The following is a 22,111-nucleotide window of genomic DNA, read 5'->3' as shown; positions in this document are numbered from 1 at the left end:
TTGATGTACTCACACCCCTTGACTTATTCCACATTGTGTTGATGTACTCACACCCCTTGACTTATTCCACATTGTGTTGTGTTACAGACTGAATTTCACAATGGATTAAATACACCATCCAAAGTGTAATTAATAATTTCACCAGGCTCAAAGGGATATTCATTGTCTGTTTTTTAACCCCATCTACCAATAGCTGCCCTTCTTTGTGAAACATTGGAAAACCTCTCCATGGGGTTTGTGGTCTAATCTGTGTTTGAAATTCACTGCTCGACTGACGGACCTTACAGATAACTAACTGTATGTGTGGGGTACATAGTCATTCAAATATCACGTTAAACACTATTATTGCACACAGAATTAGTCCTTTCTTAAAAATTAATTAGCAAAACTGTCTAAAAACATTATTCCACTTTAACATTATGGGGCGTTTGGTGAAGGACAGTGACACAACATCTCAATGTGATCTTAAACTCTGGACCTCGAAGCCAGTCCCACTGCATTTTTCAGTGTTCGTCTCTAAACAGGGACTGGTTTAGACCTGGGACACCAGGTGGGTGGTTCCCCTCTAATCAGGGACTTGTTTAGACCTGGGACACCAGGTGAGTGATTCCCCTCTAATCAGGGACTATTTTAGACCTGGGACACCAGGTGGGTGATTCCCCTCTAATCAGGGACTGGTTTAGACCTGGGACACCAGGTGAGTGATTCCCCTCTAATCAGGGACTGGTTTAGACCTGGGACACCAGGTGAGTGATTCCCCTCTAATCAGGGACTGGTTTAGACCTGGGACACCAGGTGGGTGTAATTAATTATCTGTAGAACAGACACCAGCAGGCTACTGACCTCGTAGGGTAAGAATTGAATAGCCCTGCTGTAACAACAAAATGTGGAATATTTCAAGGAGTATGGATACAGTGCGTTCTACTCTAAAGGCACTGTATCTCTGAACATGGCAACTATAATACATTTAACTTGCTCTCTGAATAGTTTAAAGTCTTTACTTTGTCCTATAAACATGTCTCTTGATTTGTATTTAAATGATTTAATACTTTTTTTTGTTCAAGCTAATCTAATGTGTGTTTTCTGTTTGACCTCCAGTGTGTATGAAGGTATTCAATAAAACTGTTTGAGGAAGCAACGAGTCTGACTTTCTATGCAAATATACCGTACATATTAAATATAATCTATATGACATATTTAATGGTCATATCGGACTGGCTTGTTAACACCTACTATGTCTATCCAGGGTTTCCCAAACTCCCTGCATGGTTTGTTTTTTCCCCTATCACTACACCATTCATTCAAATAATAAACTAATCATCAAGCCGTGATCATTTTAATCAGCTGTGTACTGTTCGGGCAAAGACCAACACGTGCACGCACCGCTTGGGTCGAAGAAGACATCGTTTTGGAAACGCTGTGTAATGATCTGTGTCCGTGCAACTGTTGCTCATGGGGTTGACGTCACTTGACCTGTCACACACACACACAAGAGGAAGAGGGCATTAGGGCAGCTCCTGCTTCTCTCTCGTCAACAATCACAGTCAGCAGACTAGATAGACTACAGCAGAGCAGCTCGAACTCAAGAGCGACGCCGCTTTCTTTTAGACACTCGTGAGATTGTAATAGCCTATATTTTAAATTCAGTTTGTAATCGAGAAGTGTGCATATAGTCACTAAAGTGGGACAGTCGCGGTGTCGGAGTTGTTGAGTTGTTGTGCGGCAAACCACCCATGACCAAAGCGCATGGACTATTGGAATACTTCTGCGACGCACGAATACACTTCGAACTGAAGCAGCGAGTTGGGAGTGCATTTTGTCCATCGAAAATAATTCCGTTCTATATTGGAGGTTACGTTTATTGACTTTTCAAACCACTGATATTTCTTTGTCTGTTTCCCTTTGTTTTGGCTGTCTACACGACTGCTGGACTGGACACAGTCATGCGCTCTCTGTCTCTCTATTGTGACATCAAGTTTCCAGCATTTTTCCTAGGCTATTTATGGTTTATTTGAATAGGGACAGATATAATCAAATTGATATAGCGAATCAACAATTATCTGAAACTTTGCAGTGTGTGGGACCATTTTCAACACCTGACCCTCGATGGGATTTTGGAAAGCTTTATGAGGCTAGAGGACTGGCTAGAACTTCTGTTTCACAGACCTTCACACAGACCTTACCGGACTTCATATTTTGTGGACATCAGAACAGGACAGGAGCCATCATGGGTGTCAGGCAGAGTAGCCCCATGGCTGAGAGTCGAACCCGGGCATATTCTAGCCCTGTCCCCTCCTCTGGAGGCAGCACTACCCCAGTGTTCAGATACACAGCTGGGCCTGGTGGGCCCCAAATTCACTACACCGGATGGAACCGACCCAGCTCCTACCACCAGGTGTGTATGAGTGTAATGGAAGTGGTTTGGGACAACAGTTACATGATGAGTAACTGCCTGACACATGAAGATTTGTTTTAGCTCGCCAAGGCTTTAGTTCAGGAGGCTAACACAGTCTTGTTTTAGCTCACCAAGCCAATGCCAAGGCTTTAGTTTAGGAGGCTAACACAGTCTTGTTTTAGCTCACCAAGCCAATGCCAAGGCTTTAGTTCGGGAGGCTAACACAGTCTTGTTTTAGCTCACCAAGCCAATGCCAAGGCTTTAGTTCAGGAGGCTAACACAGTCTTGTGGTACACAGGTTCAAATCATGGTCAGTTATGCCTGTGTAATTCAGTCATATCTATGTCCAGTATCTTGACGTGTGTGTGTCCACCAGATTAATGTAACTCATGGCGGGCGGAGCAGGACGGATGTGTTCGGTAACAGTCTGGACCAGGAGGAGCCAGACTGGGAGAGAGGAGAACACCAGCTGATGATTGGCTCTCTACCACTTCACCTGTCCCCTAACCTACTGGGAGGTACGTGTGTATTCCTGGGCCTGACTGTCTACACCACATCTTATTTCACAACAAGGAATCTGGGCTGTTCTCACCCCCTCGCCTCACTGGGCTGTTCTCACCCCCCTCGCCTCGCTGGGCTGTTCTCACCCCCCTCCCCTCGCTGGGCTGTTCTCACCCCCCTCCCCTCGCTGGGCTGTTCTCACCCCCCTCCCCTCGCTGGGCTGTTCTCACCCCCCTCCCCTCGCTGGGCTGTTCTCACCCCCTCCCCTCGCTGGGCTGTTCTCACCCCCTCCCCTCGCTGGGCTGTTCTCACCCCTCCCTCGCTGGGCTGTTCTCACCCCTCCCCTCGCTGGGCTGTTCTCACCCCCTCCCCTCGCTGGGCTGTTCTCACCCCCCTCCCCTCGCTGGGCTGTTCTCACCACCCCCCCTCCCCTCGCTGGGCTGTTCTCACCACCCCCCTCCCCTCGCTGGGCTGTTCTCACCCCCCCTCGCTGGGCTGTTCTCACCCCCTCCCCTCGCTGGGCTGTTCTCACCCCCTCCCCTCGCTGGGCTGTTCTCACCACCCCCTCCCCTCGCTGGGCTGTTCTCACCACCCCCTCCCTCGCTGGGCTGTTCTCACCACCCCCTCCCCTCGCTGGGCTGTTCTCACCACCCCCTCCCCACGCTGGGCTGTTCTCACCACCCCCTCCCCACGCTGGGCTGTTCTCAACACCCCCCTCCCCTCGCTGGGCTGTTCTCACACCCCCTCCCCTCGCTGGGCTGTTCTCACACCCCCTCCCCTCGCTGGGCTGTTCTCACCCCCTCCCCTCTCTGGGCTGTTCTCACCCCCTCCCCTCTCTGGGCTGTTCTCACCCCCTCCCCTCTCTGGGCTGTTCTCACCCCCTCCCCTCTCTGGGCTGTTCTCACCCCCCTCCCCTCTCTGGGCTGTTCTCACCCCCTCCCCTCTCTGGGCTGTTCTCACCCCCTCCCCTCTCTGGGCTGTTCTCACCCCCTCCCCTCTCTGGGCTGTTCACACCCCCTCCCCTCTCTGGGCTGTTCTCACCCCCCCCCTCCCCTCGCTGGGCTGTTCTCACTCCCCCTCCCCTCGCTGGGCTGTTCTCGCCCCCCCCTCCCCTCGCTGGGCTGTTCTCACCCCCCCTCCCCTCGCTGGGCTGTTCTCACCCCCTCGCTGGGCTGTTCTCACCCCCTCCCTCGCTGGGCTGTTCTCACCCTCCCCACGCTGGGCTGTTCTCACCCCCCCTCCCCTCGCTGGGCAGATAAGAAGAGGACCTTGTGGTCCTCCAATGGTTGACCAATGGTTGACCTATGACCTATTTGTGTGTGAGCGCTGACATGTCCGGTTCTATATTTCCCAGGGTTCCACTGTCCTGTGTGCAGTAAGTTTTTGGTGTCAGATGAGATGGAGATCCACCTGATCATGTGTCTCACCAAGCCACGACTCGCCTACAACGGTCAGTGTGTGACTGTATGCGTGTGTGTGTTATGTCTTGTTAGTCTGCCTGTCCGTCTGGCCTTCTGATTGGCTAGCATGGTAGTGATGTCAGGATGGTGATGATAATGTGGTGTCTTTTGTCCCAGAGGACGTTCTGGAGAAGGATAGTGAGGAGTGTGCCATCTGTCTAGACGAGATGGAGCAGGGAGACACCATCGCTCGACTGCCCTGTCTCTGTATCTACCACAAAGGGTAACCACACACACACACACACACGATCACAGTAAGATGCTGTTACTTTACTCATGGTTCCCTCTCTCTCTGGCTCTCAGGTGTATAGACGAGTGGTTTGAGGTGAATCGTTCGTGTCCAGAGCACCCCTCGGATTAAAGCTTCAGATATCCATGGCATGTCTACTATCTACCTAGTTCATCCAGATCTACGTCTTCATGCTGGCCTATAAATCTACTTTACCTAGATCTACTTCTTCATGACATGCTGGCCTATGAATCTACTTTACCTAGATCTACTTCTTCATGACATGCTGGCCTATGAATCTACTTCATCCATATCTACTTCCTCATGACATGCTGGCCTATGACTCTACTTTACCTAGATCTACTTCTTCATGACATGCTGGCCTATGAATCTACTTCATCCAGATCTACGTCCTCATGACATGCTGGCCCATGAATCTACTTCACCTAGATCTACGGCTGACCTGCTGGTCCGTGAATCTACTCTACTTATATCTACGTCTGACCAGTGTTTGAAGAATGACGACCCTAGCCTGTAAAGTGCAGCCTACTCTTTTGCCTCACCAGGATACCCCTAATATGCCTGGAATGCTCATTTAGAGATGCTCACAATAGACTTGTACTTCAGCTGACTGACAATGAGGACGCTGCTCATGCTTATATAAGACACTGATGAACGATGATGACTTGAGGAACACGGTGGTGCATGGACACACAGCGAGACTTCATATTCCTCTCAGATCTACTCTAGTGGGTAGGGGTGGATACCTTCATTGTTAGTATTACGCTATTATAACAATGGATTAATGGGGTTTGATTTTAACGGTGTAGAATGAGGGTATTTAGACAGCCGTTTCTACTGTAGTAAGACACACGGTCTGAGTGCTGTGGCTGAAACACGCAGTTACTTCTGACCTTCATTTGTACTTATGTCAATTATGAAATCGCATGTTCTGTTGCCCTTCGTTTTGATTTCTGTGGTTGTGTAAAATCAATTTAAAGGGAGCATACAGGTAATTAAAACCTTTTTGATTTACTCCAGACTTCACTGTGAAATGTATATTTTGCATAAGAGCTTGAATTCATCGAATAAAGAACTAAAGCACAAATCAGCTCCAGAATATGTACTGTAAAAATATAGTGAATATATATGTTCACAATATCATTAATGTATGTTTAAATCATGGGTATTACATATGTACTATATTTTAATATTACTGAATCAGAACTTTCTGAGGTTTAAGAAACTAAGAATAAAAATGTATCAAATTGATTTCTGAAGTAACTCATTCACACTCCTTATGTCCTTTTAAATACATTAGTGTCTCCTGTTTCAATTGAACCAGTCATCTCTCCAAGCCCACATCCAATTCATGTCAGTCTTCATGTCTGGGCACCCTAAACCCTACAGAGTGCACTACTTTTGACCAGAACCCAATAGGGATGAACATCTTGGCCATGTTCTGTTATCTCCACCCGGCACAACCAGAAGAGGACTGGCCACCTCATAGCCTGGTTCCTCTCTAGGTTTCTTCCTAGGTTCTGGCCTTTCTAGGGAGTTTGTCCTAGCCACTGTGCTTCTACACCTGCATTGCTTGCTGTTTGGGGTTTTAGGCTGGGTTTCTGTACAGCACTTTGAGATATCCGCTGATGTAAGAAGAGCTTTATAAATACATTTGATTTGGATCATCAACTAGATTCAGCGGCAAACTATTTTCTTGGTCAGGGGAGGAACAGGCAGGGTCAGCAGGTGGCCTAGCGGTTCAAAAAAGCGCTGGGCCAGTAATCGAAACGTCACTGGTACAAATCCCCAAGCCGACGAGGTGAAAACTCTGCAGATGTGCCCTTGAGCAAGGCACTTCATTCAAGGTGTAGTCCTGCAGGGGTTGGGAGAGTGGATGGGGGAGGAATGGGAAACGGAAAGAAAGACCCTTTGTGACAGGCACATTTTTCAAATCACATTTTATTTGTCACGTGCGCTGAATACAACAGGTGCAGACCTTACCGTGAAATGCTTACTTACAAGCCCTTAACCAGCAATGCAGTTAAGAAAATATTGACTAAATAAAAAGTTAAAAGTAATAAAATAACGAAGCTATATACAGGGGGTACCGGGTCAATGTTTGGGGGGTACAGGTTCGTCAAGGCAATTTGTAGTGACTATGCATAGATACACAGCGAGCAGCAGCAACGTGGGGTTTGGGGGGAAATGTAAATAGTCCGGGTAGCCATTTGATTAACTGTTCAGCAGTCTTATGGCTTGGGGTTAGAAGCTGTTAAGGAGCCTTTTGGACCTAGACTTGGCGCTCCGGTGCAGGAAGAAGTCTATGACTAGTGTGGCTGGAGTCTGACCATTTTTCACTGCGTAAGCGAGGAAAATATTATTCCATTTCTATTGTTGTCCCTTCTATTCGTTATATGGACTGGAGAAATTAATATACTCTATGTTATTGTTAAACTCCACGTTACTTGGTGAGCTCCTACAAGCTACCTCAGGAGAGTCTGAAATATTCAAACTAATCGTAGCTCGCCTACTTGTCCATTACCTTCAGTCGGATGGTGCACTGAAATATAGCCGTGTTTCGCAGCTGGAGTCTGGACCAAAACCTTGAGATAGTAAGCAAGTTACCAACCAGGTTCATGCGAGAATGCCAGCCTTGAAACCATATAAATAGAGCTGTTAAAATATGTAAAAGTGAAATAGTGATATAATCATTTACACTTTTACAACCCATCATCGCCCATGCAGTCGGCATTCTTAGTGTGTCCGGCTCATCTCATTGGCTAAAAGGGGCTCATTGAGTTAAGGCATAGTGCATGACTTATGAGTGTTCATGGCTACAGTATACATTATTTGGCCATCGGGAGAAATGTCAGTCACAGCTAGGTTTATAAAATATGTAATACTCAATATCTTAGTTTAATTAAACCTGTTGGTTTTTTGAGCAGTGCTGAAAAAGACTACCAAAATATAAATTGCAACATTTAACAATTTAAAGTCTTTACTGAGGTACAGTTAATTTTAGTCAAATTATTCATTTGAAATCAATTCATTAGGCCCTCATCTATGGATTTCACACGACTGGGAATAGAGATATGCATCGGTTGGTCACAGATACCATAAAAAAAAGGAGCGTGGATCACACCAGTCAGTATCTGGTGTGACCACGATTTTCCTCATGCAGCGTGACAGATCTCCTTCGCATAGAGTTGATCAGGCTGTTAATTGTGGCCTGTGGAATGTTGTCCCACTCTTCAATGGCTGTGCTAAGTTGCTGGATATTGGCGGGAACTGGAAGATGTTGTTGTACACGTCAATTCAGGGCACTCCAAACTGACCCAATGGGTGACATGTCTGGTGAGTATGCAGGCAATTGAATAATTGGGACAATTTCAGCTTCCAGGAATTGTGTACAGATCCTTGCGACACGGGGCCGTGCGTTACCATGCTGAAACATGAGGCGATGGTGGCGGATGATTGGCACGACAATGGGCCTCAGGATCTTGTCAAGCTATCGCTGTGCATTCCAATTGCCATCGATAAAATGCAATTGTTGTCCATACCGTAAGCCCACCTCCACCAGGGGCACGCCGCTCACATCAGCAAACCGCTAACCCACAGTGCTCTGCGGTTGTGTGGCCAGTTGGATGTACTGTCAAATTCTAAAATGGCAGAGGCAGCTTATGGTAGAGAAATCAACATTAAATTCTCTAGCAACAGCTCTGGTGGACATGCCTACAGTCAGCATGCCAATCGCACACTATCAAAAGTTGAGACATCTGTGGTGTTGTCATTGTTAGAGTGGCCTTTTATTGTCCCCAGCACAAAGGAATAATGCTGTTTAATTAATCAGCTTCTTGATATGCACACCTGTCAGTTGGATAGATTATCTTGGCATAGGAGAAATACTCACTAACAGGGATGTACAAAATTGGAGAGAAGCTTTTTGTGCGTATGGAACATTTCTGGTACGTTTCACTTCAGCTCACGAAACATTACATGTTGTGTTTATGTTTTAGTTTCGTGCAAATCCCACTAACGCTATATTATTTCTATATTCCCTTAGTCATATCCTAATTCCCTTTCTAACCCTGAAAAAATGTCATCTAAACAGGGCAACGCATCTCCACACACAGTTCATCGGCATGATACAATAACACGACTGTCTCTATGTCATTCCAAAGACCTGCGGCCCGTTCTGAATTCAACCAAAAAGTGATCCATTGACATCTTTACCATCCTGGCCCAGTATTTACCAGCAGCACTACGGATGGGTTACCAGCTGGTGGTTGTGGTAAACGTGTTATTGATGAACAAAGAATAAAACTAGCCTCATCCACCGTCCTGACCCGGCCTGTAAGCTTCCGAGATCAAGATGGTGGAACGAGGTTAGCACAAAGGATCAAATGTAATGTTTTCACGCAGCTGAAACATTAGCATTCATTTACAAGATTTGATCCAGTCAGCCCGCCCAAAAACATTCCTCTGGAATAAAGCCTCAGACATGTTCTGAACTACACAACGTGCACATCAACTAAAGAAAGCCAATAAAAGCACAGACACCTAATTTGCTGTTCGTGTGAAACATCTTTAATGTACAAAATAAGAAAAAAATAAAAACATGGCTCAGGATTCACAAAAGTTTCCTGAGAGAGAAAAAAAGTGACAAAAAAACGTTGCTGTACAAACAGTAGGACATGACTGACATCTGCGTCGTCATGGCGATCATCTCCTGGGCCCTCCCCTGCCTCGGCCCCTCCCCCTGCCACGCCCTCTTCCTCTGCCCCTTCCACGACCAGCCACTGGAGAGAGATTGAAGAGAGGGGGAGAGAAAGAGCGAGGGAAGAAATTATTAGAGCCGAGTTACACATCCCAAATGTCTAGACTCTCCTATTCCTTTGGGTCTTGTTGGGAGAGGTCGCTGACTGAACAGCATTTGCCTCATCAATACATTAGGCGGGATTGCCAGTTTTGATTTAAGTCTGATGAAGCAAATCTTTTGAAGGAGAGAACTCAGTCATGGCATCATCAGAAGGATGTAAGGCCGACTCCATTTAGTCGACAAGCGGTTGGTAAACCGAGATTCTTTTAGTCAAGCAGTAACCTACACCACACCAGTCTGATTCGCGTCTGTCTGAGTGGACTAATCCATTGTGGAGGCCGCGGGGATGGTACAGTCCATCACTAAGACGTGCAACTGAAATTGTATATGGTTATATTACATAATGGCGCTACACTAATAAAATACAAAAACACTTTTTTTTTTAAATAACAAATGCACTGTCTCCGGTGTTGGATAGGGATTGCTGACCGCGGTTCTGAAACAGTGCGATGTTGAATTGTCGCCTTTTCCTAGTTATGTGCATAATAGCAAGGTAAACCAGCATATCGGCGTTGAGAACAATGCTGTGGAGGCAGCAGTGGAGGTAAGACACGTGAAAACAGTCCTTTCCTTAATTGTCGAAGAATATGGGTGAAATGGCATCTTAAATTAGGCCTATAATCAACAGCCTACCTGTTAAATGTGCCTGGATTTATAAATCATCAATATATACAGTGCCTTCAGAAAGCATTCAGACCACTTGACCTTTTCCACATTTTTGTTAAGATATCTGTTTTAGAATAAGGCTTAAATAAAAACATCCTCAGCAAACAAAAACGGAAACAGGGTAGAATGTTTTTGCAAGTTAATAAAAATAAAACAGAAATACCTTATTTATATTAAGTATTCAGACCCTTTGCTATGAGAATCGAAATGGAGCTCAGATATATCCTGTTTCCATTGATGATCCTTGAGATGTTTCTACAACTTAATTGGAGTCCACATGTGGTAAATTCAATTGATTGGACATGATTTGGAAAGCCACACACCTGTCTACACAAGGTCCCACAGTTGACGGGGCATGTCAGAGCAAAAACCAAGCCATGAAGGTTGAAACAATTCTCCGTAGAGCTCCGAGACATGGTGTCGAGGAACCGATCCGGGGAAGGGAACCAAAACATTTCTACAGCATTGAAGGTCCCCAGGAACAGTGGCCACCATCATTGTTAAATTTTTAAGCAAAATTCAGGAGAAATTGGTGTTCAAATAGCAAAAATATTTTTCTTAAATGACATTAAAAAAAACAACAAAAACAACAAAAAAACATTCTAATCTTGTTCCCATGCCTACCACAGCACAATCCTTAGTTAAAGCAGTAAATTATCTTAGAGCCAACACAGATGCCAAACAAGTCTGGCAAACTCTTGGATTTAAGTGCTGCATTTGACACTGTTGACCATGATGTCCTTCTGGACAGACTGGAGAGGTGGGTTGGGCCTCTCCGGTCCATGTCTAAAATTGGTTTAGAATCTATTTAACAGGTAGTGTGTTTTTGGTCACAATTGGTGAACATCAAGAAAATCCTAAGGACACGAGACGCTCCACAAGGTTTGATTTTGGGTCCGGCACTGTTTATATACACACTGTACCGGTCAGAAGTTTGTACACCTAGTCATTCCAGGGGTTTGCTTTATTGTTTTGTATTCCTACATTGTAGAATAATAGTGACGACATCAAAACTATGAAATAACACATATGGAATCATGTAGTAACCCAAAAAAAAAAAGTGTTAAACAAATCAAAATATTTTATATTTGAGATTCTTTAAAGAAGCCACACTGTGCCGCAATGACAGCTTTGCACTCATAGCATTCTGTCAACCAGCTTCACGAGATAGTCACCTGGAATACATTTCAAGTAACAGGTGTGCCTTCTTAAAATTTAAATTTGTGCAATTTTTTTTCTTCTTAATGCGTTTGAGCCAATCAGTTGTGTTGTGACAAAGTAGGGGTGGTACACAGAAGATAACCCTATTTGGTAAAAGATCAAGTCCATATTGCAAGAACAGCACAAATAAGCAAAGAGGAATGACAGTCCATCATTACTTTAAGACATGAAGGTCAGTCAACACGGAAAATGTCAAGAAAGTTTCTTCAAGTGCAGTCGCAAAAACCATCAAGCGCTATGATGAAACTGGATCTCATGAGGACCTCCACATGAATGGAAGACCCAGTTACCTTTGCTGCTGAGGATAAGTTCATTAGAGTTACCAGCCTTCAGAAAATGCAGCACAAATAAATGCTTCACAGAGTACAGAGACATCAACATCAACTGTTCAGAGGAGACTGCGTAAATCAGGCCTTCATGGTCAAATTGCTGCAAAGAAACCACTACTAAAGGACACCAATAATAAGAAGACTTGCTTGGGCCAAGAAACACGAGCAACTGATAGACCGGTGGAAAATTTGTCCTTTGGTCTGGAGTCCAAATTAGAGATTTTTGGTTCCAACCACCGTGTCTTTGTGAGACGCCGAGTAGGTGAACGGATGATCTCCGCATGTTTGGTTCCCACCGTGAAGCATGGAGGAGGTGGTGGGATGGTGCGTCGCTGGTGTCACCAATTTATTTTGAATTCAATGCACACTTAACCTGCATGGCTACTACAACATTCTGCAGCGATACGCCATTCCATCTGGTTTCGCGCTTAGTGGGACTATCAGGATGTGTCAGGGCGATTTGACCAAGGAGAGTGATGGAGTGCTGCAGCAGATCACCTTGCCACCACAATCACCTGACCTAAACCCAATTTAGATGGTTTGGGATGAGTTGGACAACAGAGGGAAGGAAAAGCAGCCAACAAGTGCTCAGCATTTGTGGGAACTCCTTCAAGACTGTTGGAAAATCATTCCAGGTGAAGCTTGTTGAGAGAATGCCAAGAGTGTACAAAGCTGTCAAAGGCAGGGTGGCTACTTTGAATCTAAAATATATTTCAATTTATTTGACACTTTGGTCACTCGATGATTCCATATGTGTTATTTCATAGTTGATGTCTTTACTATTATTCTCCAATGTAGAAAATAGTAAAAAATAAAGAAAAAACATGAGTAGGTGTGTCCTAACTCTTGACTGACACACACATCCCTGTAGCATTATCAGAAAGCACAGCATTGATCTTCCCTGCTACACAGACGATACACAACTTTTACATTTCTGTGTCAGAGGATTTTAGCGCCACAGATGAATTTAGACTGTATTAGCAATTTAAATACTTTGGATGGGATCACAACTTCATCCAGCTAAATCAAGACAAGTTACTTGTTGTTGGAGCCAAATCACAGAGAGAATCTGTGTAGCACATTTTAATTCACAGGCGATAAAACACCAGGTAAAAAACCTAGGTGTTATTTTAGACTATGAACTAAATTTCTAATCAAATTAGGAATGTGAACAAAAAAGCTTATTATCACTTGAGGAACATTGCCACGGCGTGGCCAGTTCACACTCAGGCTGGTACAGAGAACTCATCCACACAAGCAGACTTGACTGCTGGAATGCTCTCTCGGTTTTAAAGTATCCAAACTAACTGCCTGTGAGTTTTAGAATTCATTTTAAGATTCTTCTATTGGTTTTTAAATCAATCCACAATTGTGCACCACAATACATGTCAGACATGATTTTAAGTTAAGAACCGAAGGGGGGGAGGGGGACTGTGGACATATTAGGTCCCTCAGGTTCTCTGGCCTTTTAAGCCTGGGACCAAGAGGCATGGAGAGCCAGCCTTTAGTTACCATGCCCCCAGCCTCTGGAATAGTCTGCCAGAGAACCGGGGGGGGGGGGGGGGACTGTGGACATATTTAAAAGAGATCTTAAAATAAATATTTGTAGCTTTGCTTTCTAGTTATTCGGTTTTTCAGTCTTTAGTTTTTTTCTAGTAGTAAAATGTTTCAGCTTTTATTTAAATTCCTTTTTCCACGTTGCATTCCATGTCCGAAATTTGGCTGTGTAAATAAAGTTTGATTTGAACTAGTTACAACATACCTCAACTAGTAGTTTAACAGACGTGGTCTTTGCTCTTGGCCCTGAACCGCTGTAGTGAGTACAGGTTTCAGTTACAGCCAAACGACCTAACACCTGACTGAATTCACCAGAAAGTCTTTGGCTAGCCAACTCTGCTGTGTTGGTTCTGGGCTGGCACAAAAGCCTTCAGTCTATACCAGGAGAACTAAACTGATTCTACAAGGGCCAGAACCTGTTGGGTCGCTCTTCTAACTGATAATTCATTGCACACCTGGTAACTCAGTCCCTGATTAGAACAGAACACTGAAAAAAAATGCTGTGGAACTGGCTTTCAAGAACCAGGAATGAGCTGACTTTGGTGGAATCTAAAACGTATTCCTCGATTTTCCTCTGATCCCCAGAGGGAGGCAAGGACAGGAACCTTCGATATTCCACTGATATGTTGACCAGACTCACACCCCTCCTCCCAGGCTCCTTGTGTACTCACCAGCCTCTCTCTTCTTGGACTTGACCTTGGGTTCAATGTCGACCAGCAGGGTGTCCAGTGGCAGACTGTCCGGCAGGATGAAGTATCTGATGTTGTTGCCACGGATACTGAGGCTCTCCAGCTGGGTGGGCTCGCGGTTCTTCAGAGTCATCTTCACCGCCTTCAGGTGAGTGTTCATACTCACGTCCACACCTGAGGCACACAGTTAATGACAATCGTTAATGTTATGGTAATGCACTCTCATTCACATCTACCCTTACTCATAGGTGTCTGACAAAGAGCGCCAACATAAAACATCAACTTTAATCTAACCGTGGAGAGTTTCCTAATAAAAACATCACTTGGGACAACAGGCTACAATAGTAAACATTGTTTGGACTGAGCAGCTACAGCAGCCTAAACTTGACTTTTGTCCTTGTTTGCATCTCAATAGTCCTAAGTGGAGGTGTAGCCATTGTTCAGCCAGACATGAGGGGACATGGTCCCTACCCGTGATCGTCCCATGGACCTGGGTTCCATTCTTCAGCTCAATGGTCACAGTCTCATGGCTGAGTTTCATCAAAAAACTACAGGAGGGGGAAAGAAACAGCTTGGTTATGAGTAGAGATAATGTTACAAGAAATGCTGTTTCATCAAGATGTGAATCTCTTACTAACTTAACCAGCCATTGTTTTGACAGAATCGGGTTTAAAAACACGTTTTTATCCAGGGTCCCTTATTTTTCGCCTGTAGGCCAATCTAGATCACTCAGTAGGGTACCAAGTTCTCCCACTTCTACAGGCGGAAAATGGAAGACCCTGGATAAAAACGTGTTTAAAACGCTTATTTGATAGCTAAGGACACATTGAACCCGACGCGTAAGTATTTTGGTGAAACTGAGTAGTTTAGATTGGGTTGATCAAGTACGCCAGGCTACGGAAGCTCCCGCAACGAGCCATCAGTCTAAACAATGTTGGCTCGTTGCGGGACGAAGCAAGTGGTAAGTAGCTACTTAGTTTACTGTGTGCAATGTCCAAAACTAATGAGAAAGATGAACACCAACCAGAACATTAGACAAGAGCACAACATTGTTATGAACTATTGTTGGTGGGAAACCATCCAGGGCCCTTCCTGCACTGTGGTTTTCTATCTTACTGTTAGCAAGCTAACGTCAATAGCACGTTAGCACATCTGTGGTTAGCAGATAACAGTGGCGTATAGAAAGTCGCCAGGTAGTTCAAAGGCAGTCGTACGATCGTGTTGCATATTATTTTCGCGGTTGAAAGCCCGTTCATTATATAACAAAGAATAACTAAGCTAGTCGCTTTTGCATATCTCTCATGTAATCACATCAACTAACGTTGACTACTTTCAGCGAACAAACTCGCACTCTAAATCTAAATCAATCCAGCTACTCAACCCCATATTTTTCACCTTGCATTGAAGCATAAGACTAAAGATTGATTTTTAGAATATGCTTACCGTACGAGTTTCATGTTGGTGATGGGTTACAGACAAATCCTCCACAGACAAAACAAAATAATTACAGCGTACAAGTGGGATCACAGGCCGCCGCTGTATGAAATACGTTTTCGTTGCAGGATCACCGACGTCATAAAAACGCGACTGAACCAGGAAATGCAAAAAGAAAGATAGGTGAACATTGCCTTCTAGTGGTTAATATAAATGCATGACAGTAAAGATTCAGTCTTTTATTTTTTTTCCGGGGTGGTTTTCAATTTATTTATTTTTTAAATTCATGATACAAAAATCGACTTATATTGCTACATCAAACATGTCTAACAAAACAAAACACAGGTATTAACAAGAAAATACTCAAACATACAAAAAATATCAATAAAATAATACAAAAAAATAAACAATTTTAGTGCAATTGTATTCACTCTGAAAAAATCTTATTATGATTCAGGAAGATGTTATTCTTGTTGTTATTCACTAGGGTTAATGTTTTAATAAGATAGTTGAATTCAATCAGAAAAAATTGTAATTTCAGTATAGAATTTTGGAATTTTTGTTTGTGTATGAAGTACTTGGCAACAAGAATAAAAACAAATAACAATAATTTCAGTGGTCTTGTTATCATTACAATTGTAACATATTATATATTTGAAGTATTTTGCAAGGTTTTCCCAAAATTCTGACAGATTTTTAGATTTAATAAAAACTCAACTCGTCGTGTTTGGAGGACAAAGAATGCTGAGTTGCATCCAAAGAACACCATACCTACTGTGAAGCATTGGGGTGGAAACATCATGCTTTGGGGCTGTTTTTCTGCAAAGGGACCAGGACAACTGATCCGTGTAAAGGAAAGAATAAATGGGGCCATGTATCGTGAGATTTTGAGTGAAAACCTCCTTCCATCAGCAAGGACATTGAAGATGAAACGTGGCTGGGTCTTTCAGCATGACAATGATCCCAAACACACCGCCCGGGCAATGAAGGAGTGGCTTCGTAAGAAGCATTTCAAGGTCCTGGAGTGGCCTAGCCAGTCTCCAGATCTCAACCCCATAGAAAATCTTTGGAGGGAGTTGAAAGTCTGTGTTGCCCAGCAACAGCCCCAAAACATCACTGCTCTAGAGGAGATCTGCATGGAGGAATGGGCCAAAATACCAGCAACAGTGTGTGAAAACCTTGTGAAGACTTACAGAAAACGTTTGACCTCTGTCATTGCCAACAAAGGGTATTTTCCACCATCATTTGCAAATAAATTCATTACAAATCCTACAATGTGATTTTCTGGATTTGTTTTTCTCATTTTGTCTGTCATAGGTGAAGTGATTCCTATGATGAAAATTACAGGCCTCACTCATCTTTTTAAGTGGGAGAACTTAAATACTTTTTTGCCCCACTGTATATAGATTCAATCAATGAGATGTGGGGGGAGATTCTCCATATAGTCAATAAAAGGTTGCCAAATTCTGTAAAATGTCTTTAACTTATTCCTCAAGCAGTAAGTGATTTTCTCCAAAGGGATAGAACTATTAACTTCCGATAGCCACATTGCGACTGGCAGGGTGGAATCCGATTCCCATTTCAAGGCAATACATTTATTGGCAATCGCTCATGATTGCCTTTTCTGTAGGATTTCTAAATCCAATCACTACTTTTATTAAGTAGAACAACATGGCTTATTAGAATTAAATACATTATTTCAGAATTTATATTATAATCTTGTAAAGTGACTAGACAACAGGATAGATAATAGACAGTAACAGCAGTATACTGTAGGTAGGGGTAAAGGACAGATAATAGACAGTAACAGCAGTATACTGTAGGTAGGGGTAAAGGATAGATAATAGACAGTAACAGCAGTATACTGTAGGTAGGGGTAAAGGATAGATAATAAACAGTAACAGCAGTATACTGTAGGTAGGGGTAAAGGATAGATAATAGACAGTAACAGCAGTATACTGTAGGTAGGGGTAAATGATAGATAATAGACAGTAACAGCAGTATACTGTAGGTAGGGGTAAATGATAGATAATAGACAGTAACAGCAGTATACTGTAGGTAGGGGTAAATGATAGATAATAGACAGTAACAGCAGTATACTGTAGGTAGGGGTAAAGGATAGATAATAGACAGTAACAGCAGTATACTGTAGGTAGGGGTAAAGGATAGATAATAGATAGTAACAGCAGTATACTGTAGGTAGGGGTAAAGGATAGATAATAGACAGTAACAGCAGTATACTGTAGGTAGGGGTAAAGGATAGATAATAGATAGTAACAGCAGTGTACTATAGGTAGTGGTAAAGCATAGATAATAGATAGTAACAGGTGCGTGCTTAGTCACCTACTGTACTCCTTGTTCACCCATGACTATGGCGGTTTTAGAGCAGCAACTTCCTTGCTGAGCGGCCTTTCAGGTTATGTCGATATAGGACTAGTTTTACTGTGGATATAGACACTTTTGTACCTGTTTCCTCCAGCATCTTCACAAGGTCCTTTGTTCTGGGATTGATTTGCACTTTTCACACCAAAGTACGTTCATCTCTAGGAGACAGAACGCGTCTCCTTCCTGAGCGGTATGACGGCTGCGTGGTCCCATGGTGTTTATACTTGTGTACTATTGTTTGTACAGGTGAATGTGGTACCTTCGGGCATTTGGAAATTGCTCCCAAGAATGAACCAGACTTGTGGAGGTCTACAATTTATTTTCTGAGGTCTCGGCTGATTTCTTTTGATTTTCCCATGATGTCAAGCAAAGAGGCACTGAGTTTGAAGGTAGACCTTGAAATACATCCACAAGTACACCTCCAATTGACTCAAATGATGTCAATTAGCCTATCAGAAGCTTCTAAAGCCATGACATAATTTTCTGTAATTTTCCAAGCCGATTAAAGGCACAGTCAACTTAGTGTATGTAAACTTCTGACTCACTTGAATTGTGATACAGTGAATTATAAGTGAAATAATCTGTCTGTAAACAATTGATGGAAAAATGACTTGTGTCATGTACAAAGTAGATGTCCTAATCGACTTGCCAAAACTATAGTTTGTTAACAAGAAATGTGTGGAGTGGTTGAAAAACGGGTTTTAATGACTCCAACCTAAGTGTATGTAAACTAGTTTTAATGACTCCAACCTAAGTCTATGTAAACTAGTTTTAATGACTCCAACCTAAGTGTATGTAAACTAGTTTTAATGACTCCAACCTAAGTGTATGTAAACTAGTTTTAATGACTCCAACCTAAGTGGATGTAAACTAGTTTTAATGACTCCAACCTAAGTGTATGTAAACTAGTTTTAATGACTCCAACCTAAGTGGATGTAAACTAGTTTTAATGACTCCAACCTAAGTGTATGTAAACTAGTTTTAATGACTCCAACCTAAGTGTATGTAAACTAGTTTTAATGACTCCAACCTAAGTGTATGTAAACGGGTTTTAATGACTCCAACCTAAGTGTATGTAAACTAGTTTTAATGACTCCAACCTAAGTGTATGTAAACTAGTTTTAATGACTCCAACCTAAGTGTATGTAAACTAGTTCTAATGACTCCAACCTAAGTGTATGTAAACTCAGCTTATGATACTGATTAAGATAGTGTCTTTACAGAAGGTCCCTACACAGACAGTCCCTATTTTGCATTCTTATTCTCTCAAGATATTGAAATAAATAAATAATATTTCTCCAGTCCTGTTCCCGAATCAAAATGTACATTTGGTGTATCATATTACTGCAATAAATGTTTAATTCAGCAGGAGTCAATTAGACTATGTGAGAGGTTCAGTTCACTTGAAGTGCCATATTTAAAGTACCCGTCTTGTGACTGTCAAATTTGTATAGTGCCTCACAATCGTCGCACATAACATAGCTTCTATCGTCGTCTTTCACCACTTCACCGAATCTTTCACAAACATTACTTTTTTTTCAACTCTCCATTTCTCAGCTTTTCTCATTCTGAATTAAACTCTGACTTTACCCTTTTTGCCTCAAAGGTCAGACTGCTAAAACACTGGAACTCTCTGTCATCTCCCCCCAGGGGTCAGACTGCTAACACACTGGAACTCTCTGTCATGTCCCCCCAGGGGTCAGACTGCTAACACACTGGAACTCTCTGTCATGTCCCCCCAGACTGCTAACACACTGGAACTCTCTGTCATCTCCCCCCAGGGGTCAGACTGCTAACACACTGGAACTCTCTGTCATCTTCTCCCAGGGGTCAGACTGCTAACACACTAGAACTCTCTCTTCTTCCCTCTCCCTTTGTCACTCCACACTGTCTCCCTGGAGCATATCACGGTGTGTGTGTGTGTGCACCTGAGCTCAATTTCGAGACTCATAGCAAATTGTCTGCATAGTTATGTAAATAAAGTATTTATGTTTTTAATTTTTAATACATTTACAACAGAGGGGGGGGGGGGTACTGATAGTTAACAGGTCACGCTGTCTGCTCTACTCTCAGCTCCACACAGGTTCAGTTGATTCCAGCACACACTTCACCACCCTCTCCCCTTCTCCCTTTCTCTCCATCTCCCTCTCCCCTTCTCTCCATCTCCCCTTCTCTCCATCTCCCTCTCCCCATCTCCCCTTCTCTCCCTCTCCCCTTCTCTCCATCTCCCCTTCTCTCCCTCTCCCCTTCTCTCCCTCTCCCCTTCTCTCCATCTTCCTCTCCTCTCCATCTCCCCTTCTCTCCATCTCCCTATCTCCCCTTCTCTCCCTCTCCCCTTCTCTCCATCTCCCCTTCTCTCCCTCTCCCCTTCTCTCCCTCTCCCCTTCTCTCCCTCTCCCCTTCTCTCCATCTCCATCTCCCCTTCTCTCCATCTCCCCTTCTCTCCCTCTCCCCCTCCCCATCTCCCCTTCTCTCCCTCTCCCCTTCTCTCCATCTCCCCCTCCCCTTCTCTCCCTCTCCCCTTCTCTCCCCTCCCCTTCTCTCCTTCTCTCCCTCTCCCCCTCCCCATCTCCCCTTCTCTCCCTCTCCCCTTCTCTCCCTCTCTCTCCCCATCTCCCTCTCCCCTTCTCTCCCTCTCCCCTTCTCTCCTTCTCTCCCTCTCCCCTTCTCTCCCTCTCCCCTTCTCTCCCTCTCCCCTTCTCTCCATCTCCCTCTCCCCTTCTCTCCATCTCCTTTTCTCTCCATCTCCCTCTCCTTTTCTCTCCATCTCCTGCTCCCCTTCTCTCCATCTCCCGCTCCTCTTCTCTCCATCTCCCGCTCCTCTTCTCTCCCCTTCTCCCTCTCCTTTTCTCTTCATCTCCCCTTCTCTCCATCTCCCTCTCCCCTTCTCTCCACCTCCCTCTCCTCTCTACCTCCCTCTTCTCATGTCAACAGCATTACAACATCCTGACATGGATTCAAAGCAAATCACAGTTTACAATTGCCAAAAATGATCAACCATAACAACCACTTGCTTTTGGTGGCATGGTGTACATAGCTTACAAGTGTTCATAACATAGCATTTATAACACAGTGCTCATAAGCTTATCATGGTGAAGTTGGCCCAACACACGTAGCTACTTCAATTTTCACACCATGGATGAAATCCCAAGAACGATACACAGTGTGCTAAGTGTCAGACTCTATAAAGAAATAAAGAAAGTCGCAGACTCTAATTATGTTCCCAAAAGTTTAATGGGTATAGCAACCAACGTTTCGGCAACGCAGTGCCTTCTCCAGGGTTGAGGTTTAAGGATCAGGCTCAACATAAGGGTTAGCTAGCTAGCTAAAAACCACAAAGACCCTGTCTGATCGTGTATATGGTTGTGTCCAGGCAACACACCATGTAGCTGAATAAACTCCACTCCCCCATGTAGCCTAGCCTGGCTAATTGCTTTATTCCTTGGTCTCTGGCTCTTTCAACAGGCTAGCACTTGTTGGCTAGTGACTAACTAAGAATTATAATCATAGCCGGAGCCATGTATTTCTGTCTATATGCCGTTGGTCATCGTTAGCTAGCTACATAGCTAGCTAGTTACCCACCGCCGTTCTGCTACATAACTGGCTGATGTGGATATCTGGATGTGATGCCAAGTTAGGCTGGTTCAAGCTGATGCCAGGACTGTTTATTTTTGGGGCATTTTTTGTTGTTGTTGTATGGTTTAAATGGTAAGAGCTAGGTAGCTAGATACATAGAGAGTACATCGTTGTTGGCCTCTCCATTTAGTGTTGTTAAATCATTAAAACTACCTAGCTACAACTGTCTAAAACAGCTAACGTTAGCTAACAAGCTAGCTAATGATACAGCATCTAGCTGATAGAATCTAACGTTAATTAGCTAGCTATCAATCTACTACTTACACCACCATCGATTCACTTGGTCACCAGTCGGACATCCAAACATTCACACTGGCAGAATATTATTTCATTATTTTCCTTCTCGACTACCCACCATCCTTCCTTTCTTTCTCTCCAACCAAGTTATTCTGAGTGATGATTCGCGATGCTGCTGTTTCTGTTGTTATTGATCCAGGAAGAGCCATCATGCGCATGCGCAGCACAAGCTGTCTCTGGCCACTTGCACCTGATTGGTCAATAAATGTCTTCGTCTCCGTGTACTCTGTCTCAAAGACTGTTTAGAAAGGTTGCTAAACGTGCCTCAAATTTGGCCAAATCATTGACATAAAAAACACTCGAAACACAGGAAAGTCTTCCCATTCTGTATGTTTATTACACATAATAAATGTTTACTAAACACATAATTCATGTTTACCACACAACTCCAAAGTACAAGTAAGTTATGGATAAAATATTAGGTCATTGC

The 22,111-nt window shown here is 43.7% G+C and overlaps 3 protein-coding genes across 3 annotated transcripts in view; 1 reads left to right on the top strand and 2 right to left on the bottom strand.

Moving 5' to 3' along the window:
* The first annotated feature begins 1,490 nt into the window (after window positions 1–1,490).
* LOC135549552 (E3 ubiquitin-protein ligase znrf2-like) lies at window positions 1,491–5,857 on the top strand. The gene is made up of 5 exons (XM_064979616.1): window positions 1,491–2,395; window positions 2,772–2,913; window positions 4,251–4,346; window positions 4,474–4,579; window positions 4,660–5,857. Exons 1-5 carry the CDS (start codon window positions 2,003–2,005, stop codon window positions 4,715–4,717), a joined length of 795 nt encoding a protein of 264 aa, XP_064835688.1. The 5' UTR covers window positions 1,491–2,002; the 3' UTR covers window positions 4,718–5,857.
* A 3,295-nt stretch (window positions 5,858–9,152) lies between these two features.
* LOC135549551 (small nuclear ribonucleoprotein Sm D1) lies at window positions 9,153–15,504 on the bottom strand. Its single transcript, XM_064979615.1, has 4 exons — window positions 15,373–15,504; window positions 14,401–14,477; window positions 13,912–14,103; window positions 9,153–9,387 (listed from the first exon to the last, which is right to left on the bottom strand). The coding sequence occupies exons 1-4, from the start codon at window positions 15,384–15,386 to the stop codon at window positions 9,311–9,313; spliced, it is 360 nt and encodes a 119-aa protein (XP_064835687.1). The 5' UTR covers window positions 15,387–15,504; the 3' UTR covers window positions 9,153–9,310.
* A 6,490-nt stretch (window positions 15,505–21,994) lies between these two features.
* Window positions 21,995–22,111, bottom strand: part of LOC135549031 (receptor-transporting protein 3-like) — a 1,878-nt gene continuing 1,761 nt past the window's right edge. Inside the window, exon 3 of the mRNA XM_064979101.1 lies at window positions 21,995–22,111. This exon is cut by the window's right edge and continues 592 nt beyond it. The gene's annotated coding sequence lies outside the window, so the exon portion shown is untranslated.

Source organism: Oncorhynchus masou, chromosome 12, assembly GCF_036934945.1.
Source record: "Oncorhynchus masou masou isolate Uvic2021 chromosome 12, UVic_Omas_1.1, whole genome shotgun sequence".
NCBI classification, from domain to species: domain Eukaryota; kingdom Metazoa; phylum Chordata; class Actinopteri; order Salmoniformes; family Salmonidae; genus Oncorhynchus; species Oncorhynchus masou.
The sequence above is the reverse complement of the archived record's forward strand: the minus strand, read 5'-3'. Positions and strand labels throughout refer to the sequence as shown.

What these genes read in the sequence shown, in the direction of transcription:
- LOC135549552 (XM_064979616.1), top strand. Translation starts at nt 2,003, where the DNA reads ATGGTTTATTTGAATAGGGACAGATATAATCAAATTGATATAGCGAAT. An exon ending in GACCCAGCTCCTACCACCAG is followed by an intron (nt 2,396 to 2,771) that starts GTGTGTATGAGT and finishes TGTGTCCACCAG; the next exon opens with ATTAATGTAACTCATGGCGG. An exon ending in GCCACGACTCGCCTACAACG is followed by an intron (nt 4,347 to 4,473) that starts GTCAGTGTGTGA and finishes CTTTTGTCCCAG; the next exon opens with AGGACGTTCTGGAGAAGGAT.
- LOC135549551 (XM_064979615.1), bottom strand. An exon ending in GGTCCATGGGACGATCACGG is followed by an intron (nt 14,104 to 14,400) that starts GTAGGGACCATG and finishes TGTGTGCCTCAG; the next exon opens with GTGTGGACGTGAGTATGAAC. An exon ending in GTCCAAGAAGAGAGAGGCTG is followed by an intron (nt 9,388 to 13,911) that starts GTGAGTACACAA and finishes ATCTCTCTCCAG; the next exon opens with TGGCTGGTCGTGGAAGGGGC.